Source organism: Pteronotus mesoamericanus, unplaced genomic scaffold, assembly GCF_021234165.1.
Source record: "Pteronotus mesoamericanus isolate MK-2021 breed Mesoamerican mustached bat unplaced genomic scaffold, CSHL_Meso_final contig_105, whole genome shotgun sequence".
Lineage (NCBI taxonomy): Eukaryota > Metazoa > Chordata > Mammalia > Chiroptera > Mormoopidae > Pteronotus > Pteronotus mesoamericanus.
Window position 1 is genome coordinate 14,598,256 of NW_026555006.1, and position 19,544 is coordinate 14,617,799.

At 40.2% G+C, this 19,544-nt stretch overlaps 1 protein-coding gene and 1 pseudogene across 2 annotated transcripts in view; one reads left to right on the top strand and one right to left on the bottom strand.

The window, feature by feature from the left end:
* AK4 (adenylate kinase 4) overlaps positions 1-11,360 on the top strand; it is a 67,033-nt gene extending 55,673 nt beyond the window's left edge. For both annotated transcript variants that reach the window (XM_054574230.1, XM_054574224.1), the window contains exons 4-6: positions 5,162-5,334; positions 7,190-7,308; positions 8,939-11,360. In XM_054574230.1, coding sequence (XP_054430205.1) covers positions 5,162-5,334; positions 7,190-7,308; positions 8,939-9,053 — 407 coding nt within the window. In that variant the 3' untranslated portion in view covers positions 9,054-11,360. The remainder of the gene's footprint in view (positions 1-5,161; positions 5,335-7,189; positions 7,309-8,938) is intronic.
* Positions 8,266-8,658, bottom strand: LOC129071106 (60S ribosomal protein L27-like; annotated as a pseudogene).
* Positions 11,361-19,544: the final 8,184 nt, after the last annotated feature.

A 19,544-nucleotide genomic window follows, 5' to 3' on the forward strand; every position in this document is an offset into this window, starting at 1 on the left:
CACACTCTATTTTTTGCTGATCTGACAAAAAACAATTAGGTATTATTTTGATTCATTCATACCGGATGGCTCTTGTTGTGTTGGCTGTTGTCATTTTTTTATTTGACAATTTAAGGGAAATGGGGTCAGAGCCCCTGACTAAATAGTCAGATATTACATGTTTTAAAAATTCCTGTGGCACACCAGTGTCCTGCAGCACACTGGTTGAAAATAGCTCTTCTAAATTATTGAAATGTTTACATTCCAACAATATTGACATCTTAAAACTATCTCTTTAATTTTAACTTTCCTTGGACTTCTGGATTTTGCATGGTTCTTATAACGTGAACCTATTTTGAGGTTGGGAGGACATGATCAGAGCCATTCTTCTAACCGAAGACCTCTAAGCCACCAGAATTAACTATTCTCTGTGGTCCTTAGCAGTTCTGAATGTGAGAGCTGAACAGGTGAGGACTGCCCAGAGTAGTTTCATTCTGAGTTCCGCCTATTTTGTACATAGTTGCATTTTCTGCCCATTACTCCAGAGGGCCCCAGAGTTCAGAAACAGTTGGGAACCTGAGCAGATTGGCTTGCAAGGAAATGTTAGCCAACAGTAAGATTTGAACTTTTATTTGTTGGAAAAATGGTTATGTTCTCCTGTAGAGCTCCCTATTCTTTACTACTACTTTTTTCAGCTCTCAGCCTCTATCCAAAGGATAATGAACAACGTATCCTTCTGAGAGCAGTGGCTAGAATACAAGACTAGAGCCTGTGGCTGAAAACTCAGGTCTTCAGTGGCATGATCTCTAAATTCTTTGTGCACTCTTAGCAGTAAAATGTTGAGTGTTCATCTTCAATATTTAGATATTTATATATAAATTATGTGTGCATACAATTTTATTATATACATTATAAAATATATCCTCTAAAATAGAAGTTTAAAAAGAACAAACCAAAAAAATACAATAGAAGTTATCTTATTTTCTTTCTGTGTTCCAGTAAGGGTCACTGGAAGCTACTGCTTTAGAAAAAATATTTTTTAAAAAGGATTTGGGGAAAGACCATAGAGATTGATCTTGGGCTTGTTTTGGCCGCAGGAACCTTTCTAATTCCAGGTGGCCAGGACCTGGCATTAGGTGAGAGGGTGCCTTTGTGTGAAAGGTGCACAGCCTTCTCTTTGCTGGAATTTCTGTGTAGAATGTACCAGGCTCAGTACCAGAGCATAGCAAGGGGAGTAAGACACACCTTAAATTTTCTGTCAGAAAGCTCATCTTCTAGGCCAGGCTCTGGTGCAATGTAGGGGAGGTAAGGCTAAAGTCAACTAATAGACATAGCACAGTGCCCAGGCCTGCTCCCATTGTTCTCTCTCTAGCATCATTATGATCTACAGTGAGCTGTTGGGAGAAGGGAAGCAGAGGAAAGGGTCTAGTTCAGGGCATGTAGGTGTTCAATGGGAAATGGGAGAGGTGAAAGAGGCATGGTTTTATTTGAACTCTTCTGAGACTCCTTCCCTACCCTCCAGTGTCTGTAGCCATATATTGAATTGAGCCCTGAGGGCTCGCATGGGTCCAGTCTTACTCTTCGGTGACTCAGATAGCATCACAATGTTATCTACCTGGTAGCTATATGGGGGCTCAAGAATACATACAAATGTGCTATAAGCTGAAATTATAAAATTCAATTTTTTAAAGACAATAGTGAAAAGAGAAGCTGCTTACTAAATTATATTAAAGCAATCAAGCCATTCCATAATAGAAAGAAGTTTACATATTGACTTTACAGATCTCAAAAGAATCATATAATTTCATGGATTTAAACTGGGATTTTAAAATAAGGTGGACTGATCAAATAAGTATGGTCAATGGATGGAAAACTAGAAGACAACTACTCTAGTATTAACATTTAAGTGTTTGCCCACTGTGTGCCAGGCATTGCTGCCTTCAAAGGCTAAGGCCAAGGTTTCCATGGTGTACATGCGTGGTTTGGGCAAATACGACATATTTCACTTCCCCAAATGTCAAGTGGTCATAAACCTGGTCTAACAGAAATTATGTTGAGATTTGAAAAAAAATCTAGTAATTGGCAATCCTTTATTTAAAGGTAAGATGTTTTTCCATTCTGAAAATACTCTATGCTCAATTAGAAAAATTAGAAACTGTAGAAGAGTAGAAAGAAATCACCCATCTTTTCATTGCAAAAGAAAGCCACTATGAACATACTTTCCAGCATAATTTCCCAACATTTGGGTGCCTTTATAGGAAGGGGCTGCTTAGCCAGAGTCAGTGTGGGAGGAAGAGTGGCTGGGTGGCTGTTAGCACTAGAGCCTGGACTACAAGATCACAAATACCAATGTCTCAGTTGAATTTCTCCTTTGAAACCTGCCTGAATGCAAAGTGGATCAGAAGAGGACAGCTCTGAGAATGCGAAAGCAGTTTCTTCTGATGTACCTGAAATGCTGGAACAACTCTTTTGCCTAGTGGGGACGTGTATATACCTTGGGTTAAGCACATGATAGCAAGTGAACTGAGATGGTACCTACGAGATAAGTCTTTTCCCACCTCTGTTTGAACTTATTCTGTCCTTGTCATAAGAGTAGAGTTGAAATGTACTGCAGGTTTGGTTCTCTCTGTTCTTGTGTCCTTTTGGGAAGAGATGCAACTTAGTTTATATCTCTTCTGTAATAAACACCATCAAAAGTTACATACTGGGGCCGTTGGATAATTTCCCTTATTGGAGAAATTAGAACGTAAGCTCCAAGGGAAACCTAGAACAAACCATCTGTAGTGAAAGTCCAGTTTTATTTTTCCCAAACCATTGCAAAACAATCCTTTTGTTAAATACAATGAAAACAAATTACTAGAAAAATCCAAAAACAAATTCAAGCCCAAATTTGAGGTTCAACAGACTTGAAGTTCCTCTGGAATTGTTATGAAGTTCTTAAATGCTTTTTCTTGTTTCTGTACTTACTGGGACCCAGACTTGCGCTGGACCGCAGACCACATGTTGAATTTTGTAAGATGTAGGAAATAATTTCTCATGGACTTGCAACCTTAGATGCAAAGTATAAGCAAGTTTATCAGGGCATAAACTTTGGAAATAAGGCCATACTAAATTACACATCTGTGTCAATTTTTTTAGGTGCTAAAGGGTATAGCAATGATCAAGACAAAGTCCCTTTTCTCAGCCCTGGCTCGTGTGGCTCAGTGGATTGAGTGCCAGCCTGTGCACCAAAGGGTCACAGGTTTGATTCCCAGTCAGGGCACATGCCTGAGTTGTGGGCCAGGTCCCCAGTAGGGAGCGCATGAGAGGCAACCACACATTGATGTTTTTCTCCCTCCCTTCCTCTCTCTCTAAAATCAAATAAATAAAATCTCTTTTAAAAAGTCCCTTTTCTCAGGAAGTGAGGTAGAGATAGAAAATAAATGCTAAGAAATTGTTTATAGTAAAAATAACAGACAATTTAAAAAGTAATAAGATAGAAAATGGGAGGGGAATGGGGCTATTTTAAATATACTAGTTCAAGAAGCCTCCCTGAGAAGTTAGTTACGTATGCACACATATCCCAAACGATAAGGAGTCAGATATTCAGAGATCTGCAAGAACATCATTCTGGGTATAGAACAGCAAGTCCAATGGCCTTGAGGCAGAGATGTCTTTGACACATTAAATGGTGGAAAAGAGCTAATGAGGACTGCAGGGAGCAGTATTGAAAGTAAATCGATGTGGCCAAAGTCATCTTTGGGTTTCATATCATTTGATAATGGACAAAAGAAGAAAAAAAATTAGAGACGTAGATAAGGAAAATGATATAATGGGCAGCCTGAAGGTGGGGTTGTGGAAACAGGTGAATTGGGTTGCAACTGGGTAACATGCAGGACCCAGGAAAATGAGGGATTTCATCCATGACTTAGCCCTGAGCCTTGCAATGCAGAGAAGAGAGCCTTCTACATTATGGGAAGGCGGTTGATGAGGAGCCTGGGAAGGATGGGTTTTGAAGAGCAGGGCCTGGCCTCATGGACAGGAAATAAGGCTATGAAGGGAGTATTGGAGAGAGTTTTCAGCAGTGGTTGGTACCTGCTTTGGATGGATTTTGTCACATTTAACCCAATGAGCGCTCTAAATCAACTTGACATTCATACCACTTTGGGATTTCAATACTGAGAGTAGGACATTCATGTTCATTCATGTTTGAACAACTGACTTCTTGCAGTAGGAAAAGGAGTTCTTTGCATATGAAGTGTTTTAGGGCCATGAAGACCCATCTTTGCATTGTCATCTTCATTATTTCCAGTGATGGAAAGGTGGAGAAAGGTTGATGATTCAAGTTTCTCTTCTGAATGCACCTGTTATACTTTTGTTCAGCTTTCCAGTCACCAATTTTTCCTAAGACTTAAAGAACTTTTTTTTTTTAAAGCAGTATTAGATATAGGAAGTTTTTTTAACAGAGCGGACAACCTGAAATGATTCTTTTTAGGAAAAATATACTGTTGTGTAGTCCCACCCCAGCCAAACCTGGAGTTACATTTCAAGCAGATTAATCCCTGGGGGCAAAAAACATAATTAGGAGTCTCCAAGAGTTTACGCTTGAAGAAAAAAAGGAAGGATGCTCATGAGTCCAAATTTCAGTTTTGCTGTTTATTTTTCCACATGTGGAAAACCAGGCTGAGTTTATACATTCTGCAATATTCAGATAGTTTTCAAGGCACCAGTTCTTTTGGGGTTGAATTTTTGCTCACCTTGTTAAGTGAACCTTAGTGAAGGACCCTGCTTTAATTGATTTAGGCTCTTTACACACACACACACACACACACACACACACTTTCTGCAGCAACCTACGAATAATATACTCAAATGTTAGAGCTAAAAGGACACAAATATAATTTTGACCCTTCACTTTTTTAACAGAAGAGGAAATGAAAGTGATATAACTTGTCCAAGGTCACACAGGTAGTCGAGAGCAGAGATGAGACTGGAGCTGCGACTAATCTCGTGATTGTTAGTTTAGTGCACTTTCTACTTTTATCATGTGACTCCTTAATCTTTGAGTATTCCAAATGCTGGAACCACATTATGAACTGGCAATTTTCTTCTAAAGTTAAATTTTGGGGGTAGATAATATTTCATTGAATAATTGGAATTGAGGAATGTCTTGCATTTGTTGTGTTTTATTTTTGGCATTTAGGTTTTCCTAGGACATTAGTTCAGGCTGAAGCCTTGGACAGAATCTGTGAACTGGATCTGGTGATCACTTTGAACATTCCATTTGAAACACTCAAAGATCGTCTCAGCCGCCGTTGGATTCACCCTTCTAGTGGGAGGGTGTATAACCTGGACTTCAATCCACCTAATGTACACGTAAGAAAATGCACAGTGCTTTCACAGACTGACAAGAAAGAGGCAAAACATTTTAGTTGACAAGTGGGTAAAAGACAGGAAGAGACTATTCAAAAGTGAGCAAATATATGTAGCCAACAAATATTTAAAATGCTCATTCACTAGTAGTCAAGGAATGTAAATTAAAGTTTGTAACATTGATTACTGGATGGGATCTGGGAAAAATGGTACTCTCATCTTCATTAGGTATAAGAAATATTAACGGTCTTTTAAAAAAGCAACTTAGCAACAAACATTAAAGATGCCTTCCTAGATCCTGGGTGCCACAGGTTCAGTAAAGTTCCAATGAGTCTTGCTATTTGAGCCGAGCACTACTCTCCTTTTGAAGTCTTCTTTTTCAAATGTAAGTAGTTCTGGAATTCCTCTATTAGATCTCTTTCTCCTTCCCGTCCAGAGAATCTTAGTATGGGGGAGAAATGGATGAGGAAGAAAAGAGGGTTCTGAATATGCACTGAAGTCCAATAAAAATCCCTCCCATTTTGGCCTGCCTAGACCTGCTTTTGCAAAGATTCTTATAAAATCTGAGAAGCTTTAACAACTGACTTGCTTTCCAAAGCCTGGGTTTCTCAAAAATAACACTTGTAGTTACAATGCTGCTTCCAAAGACAGCAGTGAAAGTGCTTGTCTGGGCCAACTCAGCCAGCCTCTGTGGTCCAGCTCCCCCAGAAGGATGATGCTGTTCCCCTCGCGTCATTCTGTTCTTTCTGGGAGCAGTTGTATTTGCTCATGTCCTGAAGTCCTGGAAATGATTTCTGAGCATTGTAGCAAAAGGCAGAATAAAAGAGTGGGGGATATAGGTGATGTGCAGCCTCTCCCATCCCTGTCGTTCCTGTTTTGTTAGGGTAACAGCCATGGAATACACACACGATAATTATGTGACTCACCAATAAATCCTGACTGTAAGGTGTGTACCCAAGACCCTGAGCTGTAATGGAATTGCAGTGCATTTTCAAATTTAGAGCCAGTTTCTGATTATCCAGTTGAGTTGCCTGAGCCCTTTGTTTCTGCTCTAGCCTGCCTTCTGACAGATTCCTTCCTTTTGACTATCTCCCCTGGTGGGCAGTTGCCATGGACATGGGAGGCAAAATTCTCTTGTGTTGAATTAGCTATTTGTAAGTATGGTTCCTGAGGAGGTTAAAATACATCAAAGATAAGGTGGTTTTTTTTTTTAATTGCAATTTTTTTTAGTTCTTAGAATGTTTGTTCCTGGTTATCTTGGGTGTATGATATGCCTGTTTTGATTCAACTTTAGATAAGTCATTATTTGATTTAGTAAAGTAACCTGAGTAGGATTAGTCCTAGAAAAGCTACATGATAGAGTTTGAAAGTTAGCTGAGATGGGACTGAAATACCTCCTCCTAGATTAGTGTTTTTCCTAAGTAAACCTGGTGGTGACTTGAAACATTTAATTTTCTATATTAGGAACTCAGGCTTTAGAAAACAAGGCAGATTGAGGAATATTTAGAGGGCCAGAGTGACATTGTTTGAAGGTTGCTTATTGTGGGGAAGGAGGCTGCAATGGAAATTCAAACTGAATTGGAGATATCATATATCAATGGCACTGGGACATGTTTGCAAGGATCTGAGAAGTTAATAAAGATTTAATGTCAGCTCCCATGAAATAAGGTTAACATGCTCTTAAGAGTGCAGTTTCTTTTTGGAGTACCTTCACCATTACCATAGGCCACGTTACCCAGGCCTAACTCATTATGTGGTAAGAATCAAAGGTGAATACGTGGCTTTTGCACTGGAAAGTTTTCTCCCATGAAATGACCCAGCTGTTACCCATATTAACTGGTTTCTCTGGTATTTGTAGGGGGTTGATGACGTTACTGGTGAACCGTTGGTCCAGCAGGAGGATGATAAACCTGAAGCGGTTGCTGCCAGGCTGAGACAGTACAAGGATGTGGCAAAGCCAGTCATTGAACTGTACAAGTGAGTGTGCTTCAGCGTTTTCATGGCAGTTGGCCAGGGGGAAAGGTGTGGAGCCTCATGAGAAGGCCCTCGGGTTGAGGTGGGGTAGTGTTTCTTTCAGCTAGATAAGCCCTAAAAGCCTAGCACATCCCCAGAAGTCATATGAAATGCTGGAGTTGTTTGTGGGAGATAACGCCTAGAAGTTTTATGCTGAAACTGTAAGCTCTGAAACCTGATCATCTGTGGTTGTAAATTGCATCTAGACTTTTTTCTTTTTAATAGCCAAAATAATGGTTTACATTTTGACACAGCTGTACATAAGTATTTTATTTGGATAGAAGATTAGAAGGGACTTTTGGCCTACATGTGTCTGGAAGGGGAATTGAGCAAAGAAAAGCTAAAACTATAAGCTGCAGATTACAAATTCAAGTGTCTGCAGGGGCCAGGCAGGTATTGGGGTGAGTGTCAAGCCTGATCAGGGGCAGTTGGGTGACAGTTGAACTGTACAGCTTCTATGCAGCTTCAGTCAGTTCCACCACAGGAGCACTCAGGCTCATTGCGACCAATGATCCCTGTTTTTCAAGAGAAGCAGAAATCTGGCTCTTGTGTGGAGGGGAAAAAAAAAATACCATTTTTATATTAGCAACAAATTTTAAAATTCTAACAGCGTGTAAGCCAAATGAAACCCACATGCGTACCTGCACTCAGGATCGCAGTTTACAGCCTTTGCTGTAATCCATTTCTGACCTCGTCACCTCCAAATAACTTAGCTAGCCTTTAGGTCAGAGGTTCCTGATCAGACTATTGTGACTTATCCTGTATTTTATGATCATTGTTGACATAATGGTTTTAGAGTCCCAAATTTTGTCAGTGATTTGGTTTTCAGGAATGTGTAGTGAGGCAGATAATGGACTGTCCCCAAAGAATGATGTTATTCTTTGATTTTTTTTTTTATTTTTAATGACTGAAACAAAAGATCTAAAACCACAGCATCTGGAAGAGCCATTTGTTCTTGCTAGTCTTGTACCTTGGTCTTCTGTAGGGCCTTGTGTTTCAGAGCAGGGTCTCTGAAGAAGTCCTTGTTGATGACAGTTTTGTCCAAGGGGATATCCACATAGTACCTTGTGGGCACGAAGTGATGATGGTTGTAAACTTTCACAAGAGACTTCATCTTTGACCTCTTGGCAGTTTTCTTCTTGTCCATGGCAGCTGGTACTTTGCAGGGATAGCGGTCCATTCCAGCCACCAGAGCATGGCTGTAGGGATGGTCTGAGGGGCCAGCGTCAATGTTCTTCACAATGATTGCTTTGTGTCCAGAGTAGCATCTGGCCAGGATTGTACCACCTTCCTGTGTTTCATAAACTTGCCCATTTCAATAGCAGCCACTGGGGCCTTCTTTGATATGTTTTAAATGGAAGGTTAAAAGGTGGCATTGTGGCAAGTAAGCCAGAATTGAAAAGCTATGGCCTTCTTTAGATACACCCGGTGAAGAGTGTTGAGGCATTTGAAAGGGCCAGTTAGGCACTTTGCAGTGTGTGATATATGTAAACTATGGGATCATGATTGCATTTTACCCAGGACCTTCATCAGCTCTAATATTATGTTAAAAGGGAACCTAAAATGCCTGTGTGGGTTTGACTTTGTTTTTCAGGAGCCGAGGAGTGCTCCACCAATTTTCCGGAACGGAGACTAACAAAATCTGGCCCTATGTTTACACGCTTTTCTCGAACAAGATCACACCTATTCAGTCCAAAGAAGCTTACTGAGCCCACCCGGAGGAAGAACCATGAGAAGTGGTCATTCTTTCAGTTGTATGTGTAGTATTGGTGCAATGTCCCAAATAGAAGCTAGCTGAGATAGCTTGCGTCTTTTCTAGTTTAAGTGATGAACTGATATGAAAACTAATGAGTAAAAAGTGTTAATGAAGAGGCTCTTCTCTGATTTTTGAAGGGTCAGCTAGACATGTTAAAGATGTCTCTGCACATGTATCAAGCCCTTCACAAGAAAGCGTACAGGCTGGATTTCAAATGGTGTATAACCCCCAGCTCTAGCTGATTTTTGACAGTCATGTTGCCATAGTAGCAGCCTTTTTACCCTTGATGGTGGTGCTCTCTGGTTCACCAAGAATGTCAAGGGTCGTAACCTGGGCTTTGTCCCACATTCTCTGGTATGTGCCCCTCTGGAGACAATGCGGCTGAAGCCAATTGCTTTTGGTGGTTGCTTCTCTGATTTTGAGTGACTGTATCCACAGTTTTTCTGTTACGAGTGACACCTCCTTTTCTGCCTCCATGCACCATAGAATCTCTCCTTTTCAGACATCCTGGAATGAAAGGATTTGGCTCCTGCTATTTTTATTAGACTGTATTTTTTTTTAACATCTGTTTCCTCCCTTCCTATGTTATTAAATTATACAGATACTTATTGCTTTTTATCCCTCTGAAATTCCTTTCTCAGAGCTGAGAGCAAGGAACTGAGCTCTTGGAGGGGCTCCTTAAACTGCTGATCTGACGCTCATGGGTAGACACCGTTCCTTTATTTTTTTGTGCAAAAACAAAATCCTTGGAGTCTTTTTTAAATCCTCAAAAAGGAAGAAATATTCACCTTCATAAATGTTAAAAGTTTGTATCTTCTGTATAGATGTAATAAGACCATAAGGAATTACTGGACTAAAAGATTAGTTTGCTTTTTATTCAAGATAAAGAAAATGTATTTTGAAAATGCTGCTAAATGTAGATGCTGACAGTGTTGTTCTCCTGTGAGTGACCCAAGCTTGCTATGAATAAGTTGGCAAAGGGAATGGAGCCTGTGAGGTTGAGGAAACATGTTGCACTAGCTGTGCCTAGACTAAGTATACAGCTTTACAATTATGAGAAAACAAAATCTTAATTTTTTTTATCCCAAAGATTCTACAGGGTGGCCGTAAAGTCTAAAAATACAGATAACACTATTTGTCATTCACTGTAATATAATATCAATAAATCATTTATTAAGGATTTGCTTGGTTTCCAGACTTGGTGGCCACCTTGTACACTTAATTCTTGCTCTCCTCTGGGAAGGACAATGAAATTTATCCCTGTTGCCTTAAAGATAAGTATTCCTCCTCATGCATTGTGATTATCCCCAGCGAGGGTCCTTTTCCATTCGTGGGAGTGGAATCATTGCCTTTGGGGTCTGGGGGAGAGGTATCAGAAACGGGAAATGGCCTGATCGCTGATTCCACACTCGACTCCTCCATTCTTCACTCCCTTCCTTCTCCCTTCCAGCAAAGTAGACAGTATCAGAGTCATGCAGTGTGTCTCAGCAGTGTTTCCTGTTTCTGAGATTTCCCAGCAACTGAGGGACCCCCTTGCTAGGCGATATCAATAAAAGACAAACACCTTTTCCATGGTCTTTGAAAGACGATGCTTGTTTCATGTTCAGTGGCCTAAAATATATGTTTCTGGTTTTCTTCAACAAACTCCTTCAATGATTTTGAAATAGATTAAGATTTTGTAAAAATTTTAAATTTTCTGAGGAAAGTAGCTATTTTGAGAAAAATAAAATTCAAGGGACAGCTCTTCTCGGTTTTCATTCTACTGCCACACATGTGGTTCCTTCCCCGTTAGGCAAAAATAATTAGGATGACCTCTTAAGATTCATACCTGTCCTTACGACCTGTGATTCTAACTAGCTCTGAATTCATTTTGCCTTCCATTATCCTAACAGGCTTAGTTAGACTGGAAAAATGTTGCCGTGTTTAATGCCATTGCAAACATAAAATAGGTACCATTTATCAAAGGCCTACTGAGTGATATGTGCAGTTTTTGGATCTTTATAAATAGAGTGTGGGATGAAAGTAGGTACAGTTCATATGGAAAATAGTACAATAATTAATAAATAATAATGCAAGAATAAACTCAGTTGAAAGCCTACATTTGCCCTGCTCTGTATTCCGCTCTCAGGGGTCCTGTGAGATGGGCATGGCCCCACACTTATAAAGGAAGAAGGCAAGGTCATCGATGTGAAGTGACTGGCCCAGGCTCCTGGTGCCAATTAACAGTGTAGCCAGGACTCACACTCAGGTTTTCCTGACTCAGCAGCCTGAGTTTGCTCCTGGATGTTAACTTCCTGTTTCCTGTCCCATGCAACCCAGGGCACAAGAGTGCTTGGTTTTGCTTGTATTTAAGAGCAGCTTCATGTCAAAAATAATAGAGTTCCCTGTGGTGACATTCAGCTTTATATGATACTGTTCTTTTCCCCTTTGCTTGAGCAAAGGAAGCTGCTACAGGAAAATTCTGAGCCCGTGGCCCTCCTCTGTAACTACTCATTTATGAATAAAATGAAAAGCTGTCAAAGTAGGCTGGCTTGAGTCCGGGCTAATCCATGGAGAAGGCAAGCTCATGTCCCTCACCTACCCTTTTGTGTCCATGGTTTTGTGCCCCAAAAGAGACCTTTACCCTTCAGCCACCCTCAGCAATGGTGCTCAAACATAGGTCTGGGCTCCTGAGATCAAATCACTCCCTCGCTGCCCACCCAAACAAGGCCAAGATCCTAAAGTTCTTGCCAATGAACCAATGGTGACTGTGTACCTACCACAGGGTAACCCCAACTTTATACCATTTCACTATATTACATCATACATTAACATGATTCTGAATGCCACCTTCACCCCTTTGCCTGCCATCTACTGTGGTGCTGCTTCTCATGCATAGTTTTGGCAGGACCAGGGGAGTCGCTTCCTGTCTCACCTGCCTCCCCCAGCGTTACTCCCCTTCACCTTCTGGGAGCCCAGCTCAGATGAGCTCCAGCTTCAGCCAGGTTATGCGCCCCCCTTTGGTAGGAAAAGGTGATAGTAGCAATGGGTGAGAGGGGTGCTGCTGTGGCTTTTCCTCCCGCTAAAAATGTTGAAACAGGACAGTGTTAGAAAGATACTTGTACAAACCCATAAATAGGACTTTTATAAAATTCACTTCACTGGAACCTGAGTTCAGTATTTGACTTGAGCTGTTTGTCTAAACAGTTTACCAGCCTGCTGGAGGTCTTTGCTCAAATATAAAGACCACAAATTTCCAGATGTTATGGTATAGGCATTCTTAGCAGTTCCTGGTAGTTGCTACTTCATGCTAGGCACAGTAGATGCATTGTCTAATTAAATCCTTAACAATTACCCTAGGTGATAGATACTATTTCAGTTATCTTGCCTCCTTGTGTTTAAAAACTGAAATAATCCTGTTTACATGAACTTTGATTTTTTGGTACCTTTCTTTAGTTTGAGCTCTCCATTCTCCATAATTGATAAAACAATGTATTTGCTCCCTCCTAGAATCTTTCTTTTAGCGCTTCGGTGCAGAGAGAGGAAAGGGGCACTCGATGCGTCTTGGTGGTAGTTACACACTGTATAGACAGAGGGCATATATGTCTCATCTGTACTCTGCCTGGGTTACGGGATCTTGGGAGGCATCCGTATCTACCTGATGAATTTCATTTATTACCTTTCATTTAACGGACAGTATCTTTTCTTGCTGCAGTTAATTTTGCCAGAGAGGCAATTCATAAAGGCAGAGTCATGTTCACAGTGTGAATTGCTTCTCTCTTCCTCTCCATTTTTAGTAACTCCCTTGTCTGTTCGGTGTCTCAAAAGAAGAACCCAGTAATGGAGATTTCTTTCAATATAGGAATGTGGTCTGGTCATAAGTAATCAATCCTTTCCATATAAAACTGACCCAGTCTGGTTTCCAGAGAAGTGTGCAACACACAGATGTTGGGAAACCGTGAAGCCATATTTCAGCTATGAAGAAAAATCTGCTTCCTGCATCTGTTCAGATATATGATAATGGCAATTGTTTATAAATGCCATACCTTATCTTTCTTTTAACAAATTGCACAATTCTTGCCAAAATAAATGCCATTTTGTGTATGCTTCAGGGAATTCCCCAGTTTAATTAGTGTGCGTGTGTGGGAGAGAACGAGAAAGAGAGAGAGATGGTAAAACATTTCCAAAAGAGAGAAGTTTTTGTATGGCATGGGTAGTCCTTCCTTCCTTCCTTAGTGATAATTAGGCTATTCAGGAAGTTCAGTATCTTTGAATTAAAAGATTTCCTGTTTAAAACTTTTCAAAGGAGCAGTGTACCTAGAAGATTCTCCCTGGGATTGGTGTGTGTCTAACCCCATTTCATTAAACCTTTATTTTCTTTATTTTAAAGCTTTGGCTCTAAAGTCAGGAATGTACTAAATAAAAACAAATTGACTGGTGTTTAATTTAAAGAGAAGAAAAATGAAAATTCAGTCTTTATGTAAGCTCCGAGGTGTCAGGATTTAGAGGGCTTTTCTAGTTTTATGAGAATTTGTACTACTGATTTTTATATATTCTTGTTTTTGAGAAGAACAGATGTCTGGGGGAAATTGTTGAGTTCCAATGGCATTTCACTGTGATCCCTCTCAAGCTCAGATCAGTCCTCTAACCTAATGACAGCTTGTCTCATTGGTTTACTGTCCTGTGAAATGTCAGCTTCACTTTCCCAGAAGTCATGTGTTTACGATGAGTCAGTGCTTCCCCTTTGTGTGAAAGTCGTTGGCCCTCTTGATTTGTGTGTATGTGCTTAATTCAAAGTATCTAAACCTAATCTGTAAATGCTCTTCTAACTGTTAATTGTCTTGTTGATTATTTTGATTATCTTGCTTGAAGATTTTTAATTTGATAGAAATAAAGTTTTTTTTCTGCTTAGAACTAGTGAATTCATTTAACATTTCTATAACTTTATACACGTGGCAATATACATCTTCACAGACACTCATTCTCACTTTTGCTACTCTAACTACTCCATTGTCAACACTGTGTTATTCCAGTTTATAGGTGGGGAAAATAGAGAACATGGTGGTACCTGGATGGGTTGGTGGCAGAGCAAGTTTCTGAACCCAGGAGTTACGATTTGCAGCCTCATTTCTTTTTATCTGCACCATGTTGGCTCATTTTGTATTCCCTCAAGAACTTCATTTGTCCACCACTTCATTTTTCACATATTTTCATGGACATTCTTTAAATTTATTTCTGAAACAACTGGATATGAGCAGATCACATCCTGAAGATTGAGAGACTGATCAAAGTATGCAACTAACTCTAAAGTCATAGTGTCCTGGGCTACTCAGCAGAAGCGGAAAGCTCGGCGGGCCCATCTGGTGAGAGTTGGAGCCATGGAGGCAAAACGTCCTCCATGGGAGGAGTCCCCTGCGATAGGGAGGGGGCAAATGCCCTGGCTTCTCCCAGCCTCACACTCTCCCACCTCCTGCGCAGGCTTCCCGTTAGCAGAAGCCAGCTGACAGAGAAGCATGTTCTGCAGGTTTCCACGCCCCTAAAAAGGCGAGCTGGATGTGATGGCGATGAGGTAAATTCTATTAAAGTTTAAGCCATTTGCCTTTTAAGAGGACTTTGCATCTTTGCCCCATTGGCTTCATGCTGGTGCACATGATTTGCTTTAGCCAACAGAATGTGAGAAGAAATGAAGTGTGCCACTTCTAAGCAGAAGCCTAAAAGCCTTAGGAGCCAGAACGTGGACACCAATCTCTTGTTCTGCAATGAAATTGGCAGTCTGTGGGGCTTTTCTTTCAACCTGGAACCTAAGGTGAAGACGTGGATGGAGCCAGGATGCAGCAATCCATGATGCAAACATAAATCCTTGCTTTATAAACCACTGAGGTTTTGGTACCACAGCATAATTTAGCTCAAGCCAACTGATACAAATGGGCCTAGTATATGTCATACAATTATCACATTGATTCTTTATCAAGCACGATCAGGATCTGTGGATGCAAAGATGAGTAAGACCCGGTTTTTGCCCTTTATTGCCTCACAGTCTCCTGGAGGGGATGGACATATGATTATGTAACACTACATGTAACTGTTGGAATTAATCACTGTTAATTGAACAGAGGGAGTGACTCTTGGCTGACCAAGTAGACACTAAGGAAGAGCTAGTTGAGCTTAGCGATGCTGGAAAGGGAACCCAAACAGAGAAAGGTATGTGTGTGCCAACTGAGGCAGGATTGGGAGTTTAGGATAAGGGCAAGTAGTATTGTGAAGTTGTACACAGGCTCTATGCTAGAAAGTGCTTCATCAGGTTTACGCAGTAACATTGTAACTGTACTAGAGGCCCGGATTAAGATGAAGTAGAGTTCAACACACAGGAGTGGTTAGGACAGGAATAAAAGAATCAAATCCAGGGGAGAAGTCAGGAACAGGAATGAGTGAAAGGGGGTGGTGAGTGTGAGGCAGTAGGGAGGGGAGGGGCTGTGCGGAACTTTTTAAATGGAGAATCACTGCTCAGCTCTGGACAATTGTTATTACCTCAGGAATGCTGCCCAGTCACTCATTTTGTGAAAAGAAACGAGAAGTTCTTGTGTGAAATCTTACGTTTAATGGAATACTACTTGGCTATAAAAAAGAAAATTTTACCCTTGTGACAGTATGGATGGAGCTAGGAAACATTACGCAATAAAATGAAATAAGCCAGTCGGAGAAAGAAATACTATGTGACTTCACTCATATGTGGAATCTAATGAACAAACTGAACTAACAGGCAAAATAGAGACAGACTCATAGGGGGAGAGCAGGATGACAGCTGAAGGGGCAGGGGAGGTAAGGGGGTGGGGGGACTGAGCAAAAAGGAAAGACTCAGGGACACGGAAACTGTGGTGGTAGTGGGGTGGGGGTGTAAGAGGACTAAATGGTAATGGAAAAAATACAATTAAAGTAAGAAAAAACCTTATGTTTAAATGTTTGCAATTTAAATTTTGATATAATGTCGCACAGGCCAAATAGCATATCCATTTTGGGATGTCTGCATTAGAGACACAGGAAATAGGATGAGAGTCTTCGTGGCTCGCTAGGTCTCTATGGATAAGGAGACAGACTGTGTGAGGGCAAAAGGGCGCGAAGGGGATTTTTTTTTAAGCTTTACAACGACAGCGGCAAAATGCATTCTTATATAGAATTCTGCTTTATCAGAGAATATCACCTATCCAAATAAATCAGGTTTTTTATTCCAGCGTTCAACTAAGTGGGATTTTTCTCATATTCATTTCAGCCAATTAGTATGTAAGCATCCAATAATTAAATGAAAACCATACCCATACTTGGAGAAACTTGTGTTTTATATAGAAGTGTATACATATATATGTATAACTAGAGTATGTAGATAGAATGATGTGTGTATATACACATGCATGCATAATAGAAAATAACAGTTGAAATTTATTGACGGTTTATCCTGGTGCCAGGCAGTAGGCCAGCATCACACAATAGCTACAGATGATGAACCTCAGGCTCCAAGAAATTAAGTTACTAGTTTACCAGGTAAGTGGTAGAATGAAGACTTCAACCCCAATGCTTACTTCTGATTAGTCAGCTGTTCTGCCTCATTCTGCCTTTCACCACCCAAAGACTTAGAGGAACCACAATTAAGGGCTCTGAAATTGAGGCACCTTTGACCTTGGGCAAAACTTCCAGTCACCTGGAGGTGACTAGGAGCTGAGCAGTGATGAGCCTCTCCTTTGGCCAGCTTTCCTTCTAGCCAGGGTCATAGGACCAGTTTCTTTAACAAGCCTAGAAGGCCTTCCATGGAGAGAAGAGATCTCATATCCCATCAGGACTTCGCACCTTGCACTCCTAGGGCTGTGCAACAGTACTTCCAGACAAGGAAGAATCAGGGATACAAAAATAAAACCGTCCATATCCAAATCAGTCAGCACAGATCAGCCACTCGCGCTCTCCACAGCGGTGGCCCACATACAATGAACACTCTAGATTCACGGACTATGTCATATGTATCAATCATCCTGGGTGCACTGACCATCTCAGACTACTCTGGACACACCAACCACCAGGACATTCTACCCTGGATACATTACTCATATGTACCCATCACAATGAGGAATTCTATCAATGCAATGGGGTCAGGGAGAATGGGGTGCAGGCTACAACTGCTCAGAGACCTGAAGGAACCATCTATATTTTATCTGTATAAAAAATTATGCTGTTTCCTTCATATGAAGCCAATATAGCAGCCCAGTTATCTAGTGCTCATACGAAAGTTTTATCTAACAATATATGGGTCAGCATTTATCAGTTGAGGCTACAGAGTGACGGCTCTTTGTAGATGATGACAGGTGCCTAAAGTGAATCTTTCTACACATTTTCCAAACACTATGCAGATCAGGACAGCAAATAAAATCACAATTAACTCACCACACAACACGATAATATCTACCATATAACCAGGAAATTGGACCAGCAACATTGAAAGAAAGAAGAAACCGACAAGGACGGGAGCGAGGGAGGAAAGCGGGTAGCGGGGAGGGGGAGGGGAAGGGTCAGATCAAGGAACAGGTGTGAAGGATACATGGATGAAGCCAAGGTGGGAAATGATTGAGGGGGGACGTGGGGGTGGGTGGGGCAGGGGAAAGTGGTGGCAGGTAAATGGAGACAAATGTATTTGAAAAATAAAAAAAATAATAATAATTTTTAAAAAAGGTCCTATTTGACCTGGAAAATAAAAATACTGCAAACTCCCATTTCATTTGAGTGGGGAAATAAATAGCTGAAATTAAGAGCAATAGCTGTAAAGCCCTCATGGAAGTGGAAAATTAAGCAGAGACTTTTTGGAAAAAGGAAAGCTCATTCATATCCCAGAGAGTCGCACACTAAGTAGAGAGACACTGAGAACAGCCATGCTGGATTAGAGCACTTGCTAATGGGGAATTGAAAAGGAAGGGCTTGAAAGTATGAGAGTTTAAACATGTTAAGTATGGAGAGGGTACAGCTTTTGTAAGACAACAAGGGAACTTAGAAGGAGGAAATCTTTTGGAGATTTGGTGATGAAGAGGGAAAAATAAAGAAGTTGGTGGAAATTAAGGCTTTTACAGAAATTAGAGTTTCATAAAACCTCAGACATACTAAACTCTCCCTAACCTTCCCCCTCCCAAAAGATGCTATTCATTAAAGAAATTGGATTTCACTGTAAAGACTGAAGAGAGCAGTCTTGAACTAAGAAAATATTAAGCCATCCAAATCCTTTAACCACATCTGTAGAAACACCGGGTCCAGGAAAATCCAAGTATTAAAAGTAAACAGAAAAAAGAAGTCATCATCCACACAAAGTTACTTTAAAAAAGGAAATAAATTGAATATCAAGATTCTTCAGCTGATGAAAACACTCAAGATCCAATTCTGAAGCAGAAGAAACTGTAGCACAACACTCCAGCATGAATCAAATATTGCTAGACAAGCAGTAACAGATAAAAAAATCACAAATCAGAAATTTGCAAATGCAGAAGAGAAGTGGGCACTCACATACAATGTAAAATAAGAATTAACACAGAAAAGGAAGTGATTAAAAAGATAATGATCTCAAAAATTAGGACCAAATTAAAAGATGCACAAGGAGAAGAGATTTTAAAAAATATACCAAAGAGACATGAAAAAGTGAAATGAAAATTTGCCAGAGAATTAAACAAAATATGAAAAAGCAAAAAAGCTCAGAAAGAAAATGATGGTTATAGGAGACAAAGAAGATACAACAACCTGTAACTGGATTCTCTAAAAAAGACAAAACAATAAATCAAGGCCAAGGTTGAAAGCTATAATACAATAAAAACTTAAAAAAAATAAATAAAGCCTGAGTCAACACATTGAAAGGATACACAGTGGAACTGTGAAAATTGACTCAGTGAAATCAACTTTAAAATGTTCTACTATGTCTAAGAAAACTCCTCTGAGTCATCAGGCAAAAAGACCAAGTGATTTGATATACAAATCAAAACAACAGTGGAGCAACATTTTCATGGAAAGAAACTATGAACCAAGGATTTATATCCAGACAAGCTGACCTTCAGTTATCAAGCAAATGTGGGGGGAAAAAAGAAGTTTATAGTTGTTAACTGGGCGAAGGGCATCAGGGCTAGTATCTTTGCTTTTCTGTAGATGGGAGAATTTCTAAGTACTACATTGGGGAATTTTTAAAAACATTTAAACAAGTATGGACTATTTATTGATCTCTTAATTCCTCCCTCTCCCTAGCCCCTTGGCAGCCACTAATCTATGTCTATAGATGTGCCCATCTATAGACATAGACATAGACATAGACATAGACATAGACATAGACATAGACATAGACATAGACGGGCACATCTATATCTGGGAGGGAGAAAAAGAGGGAAATTTCTTACATAAATTGAATCATAAATTGAGTCATAGAGGGCTTGGCTTTTTCATTTAGCATAATGTT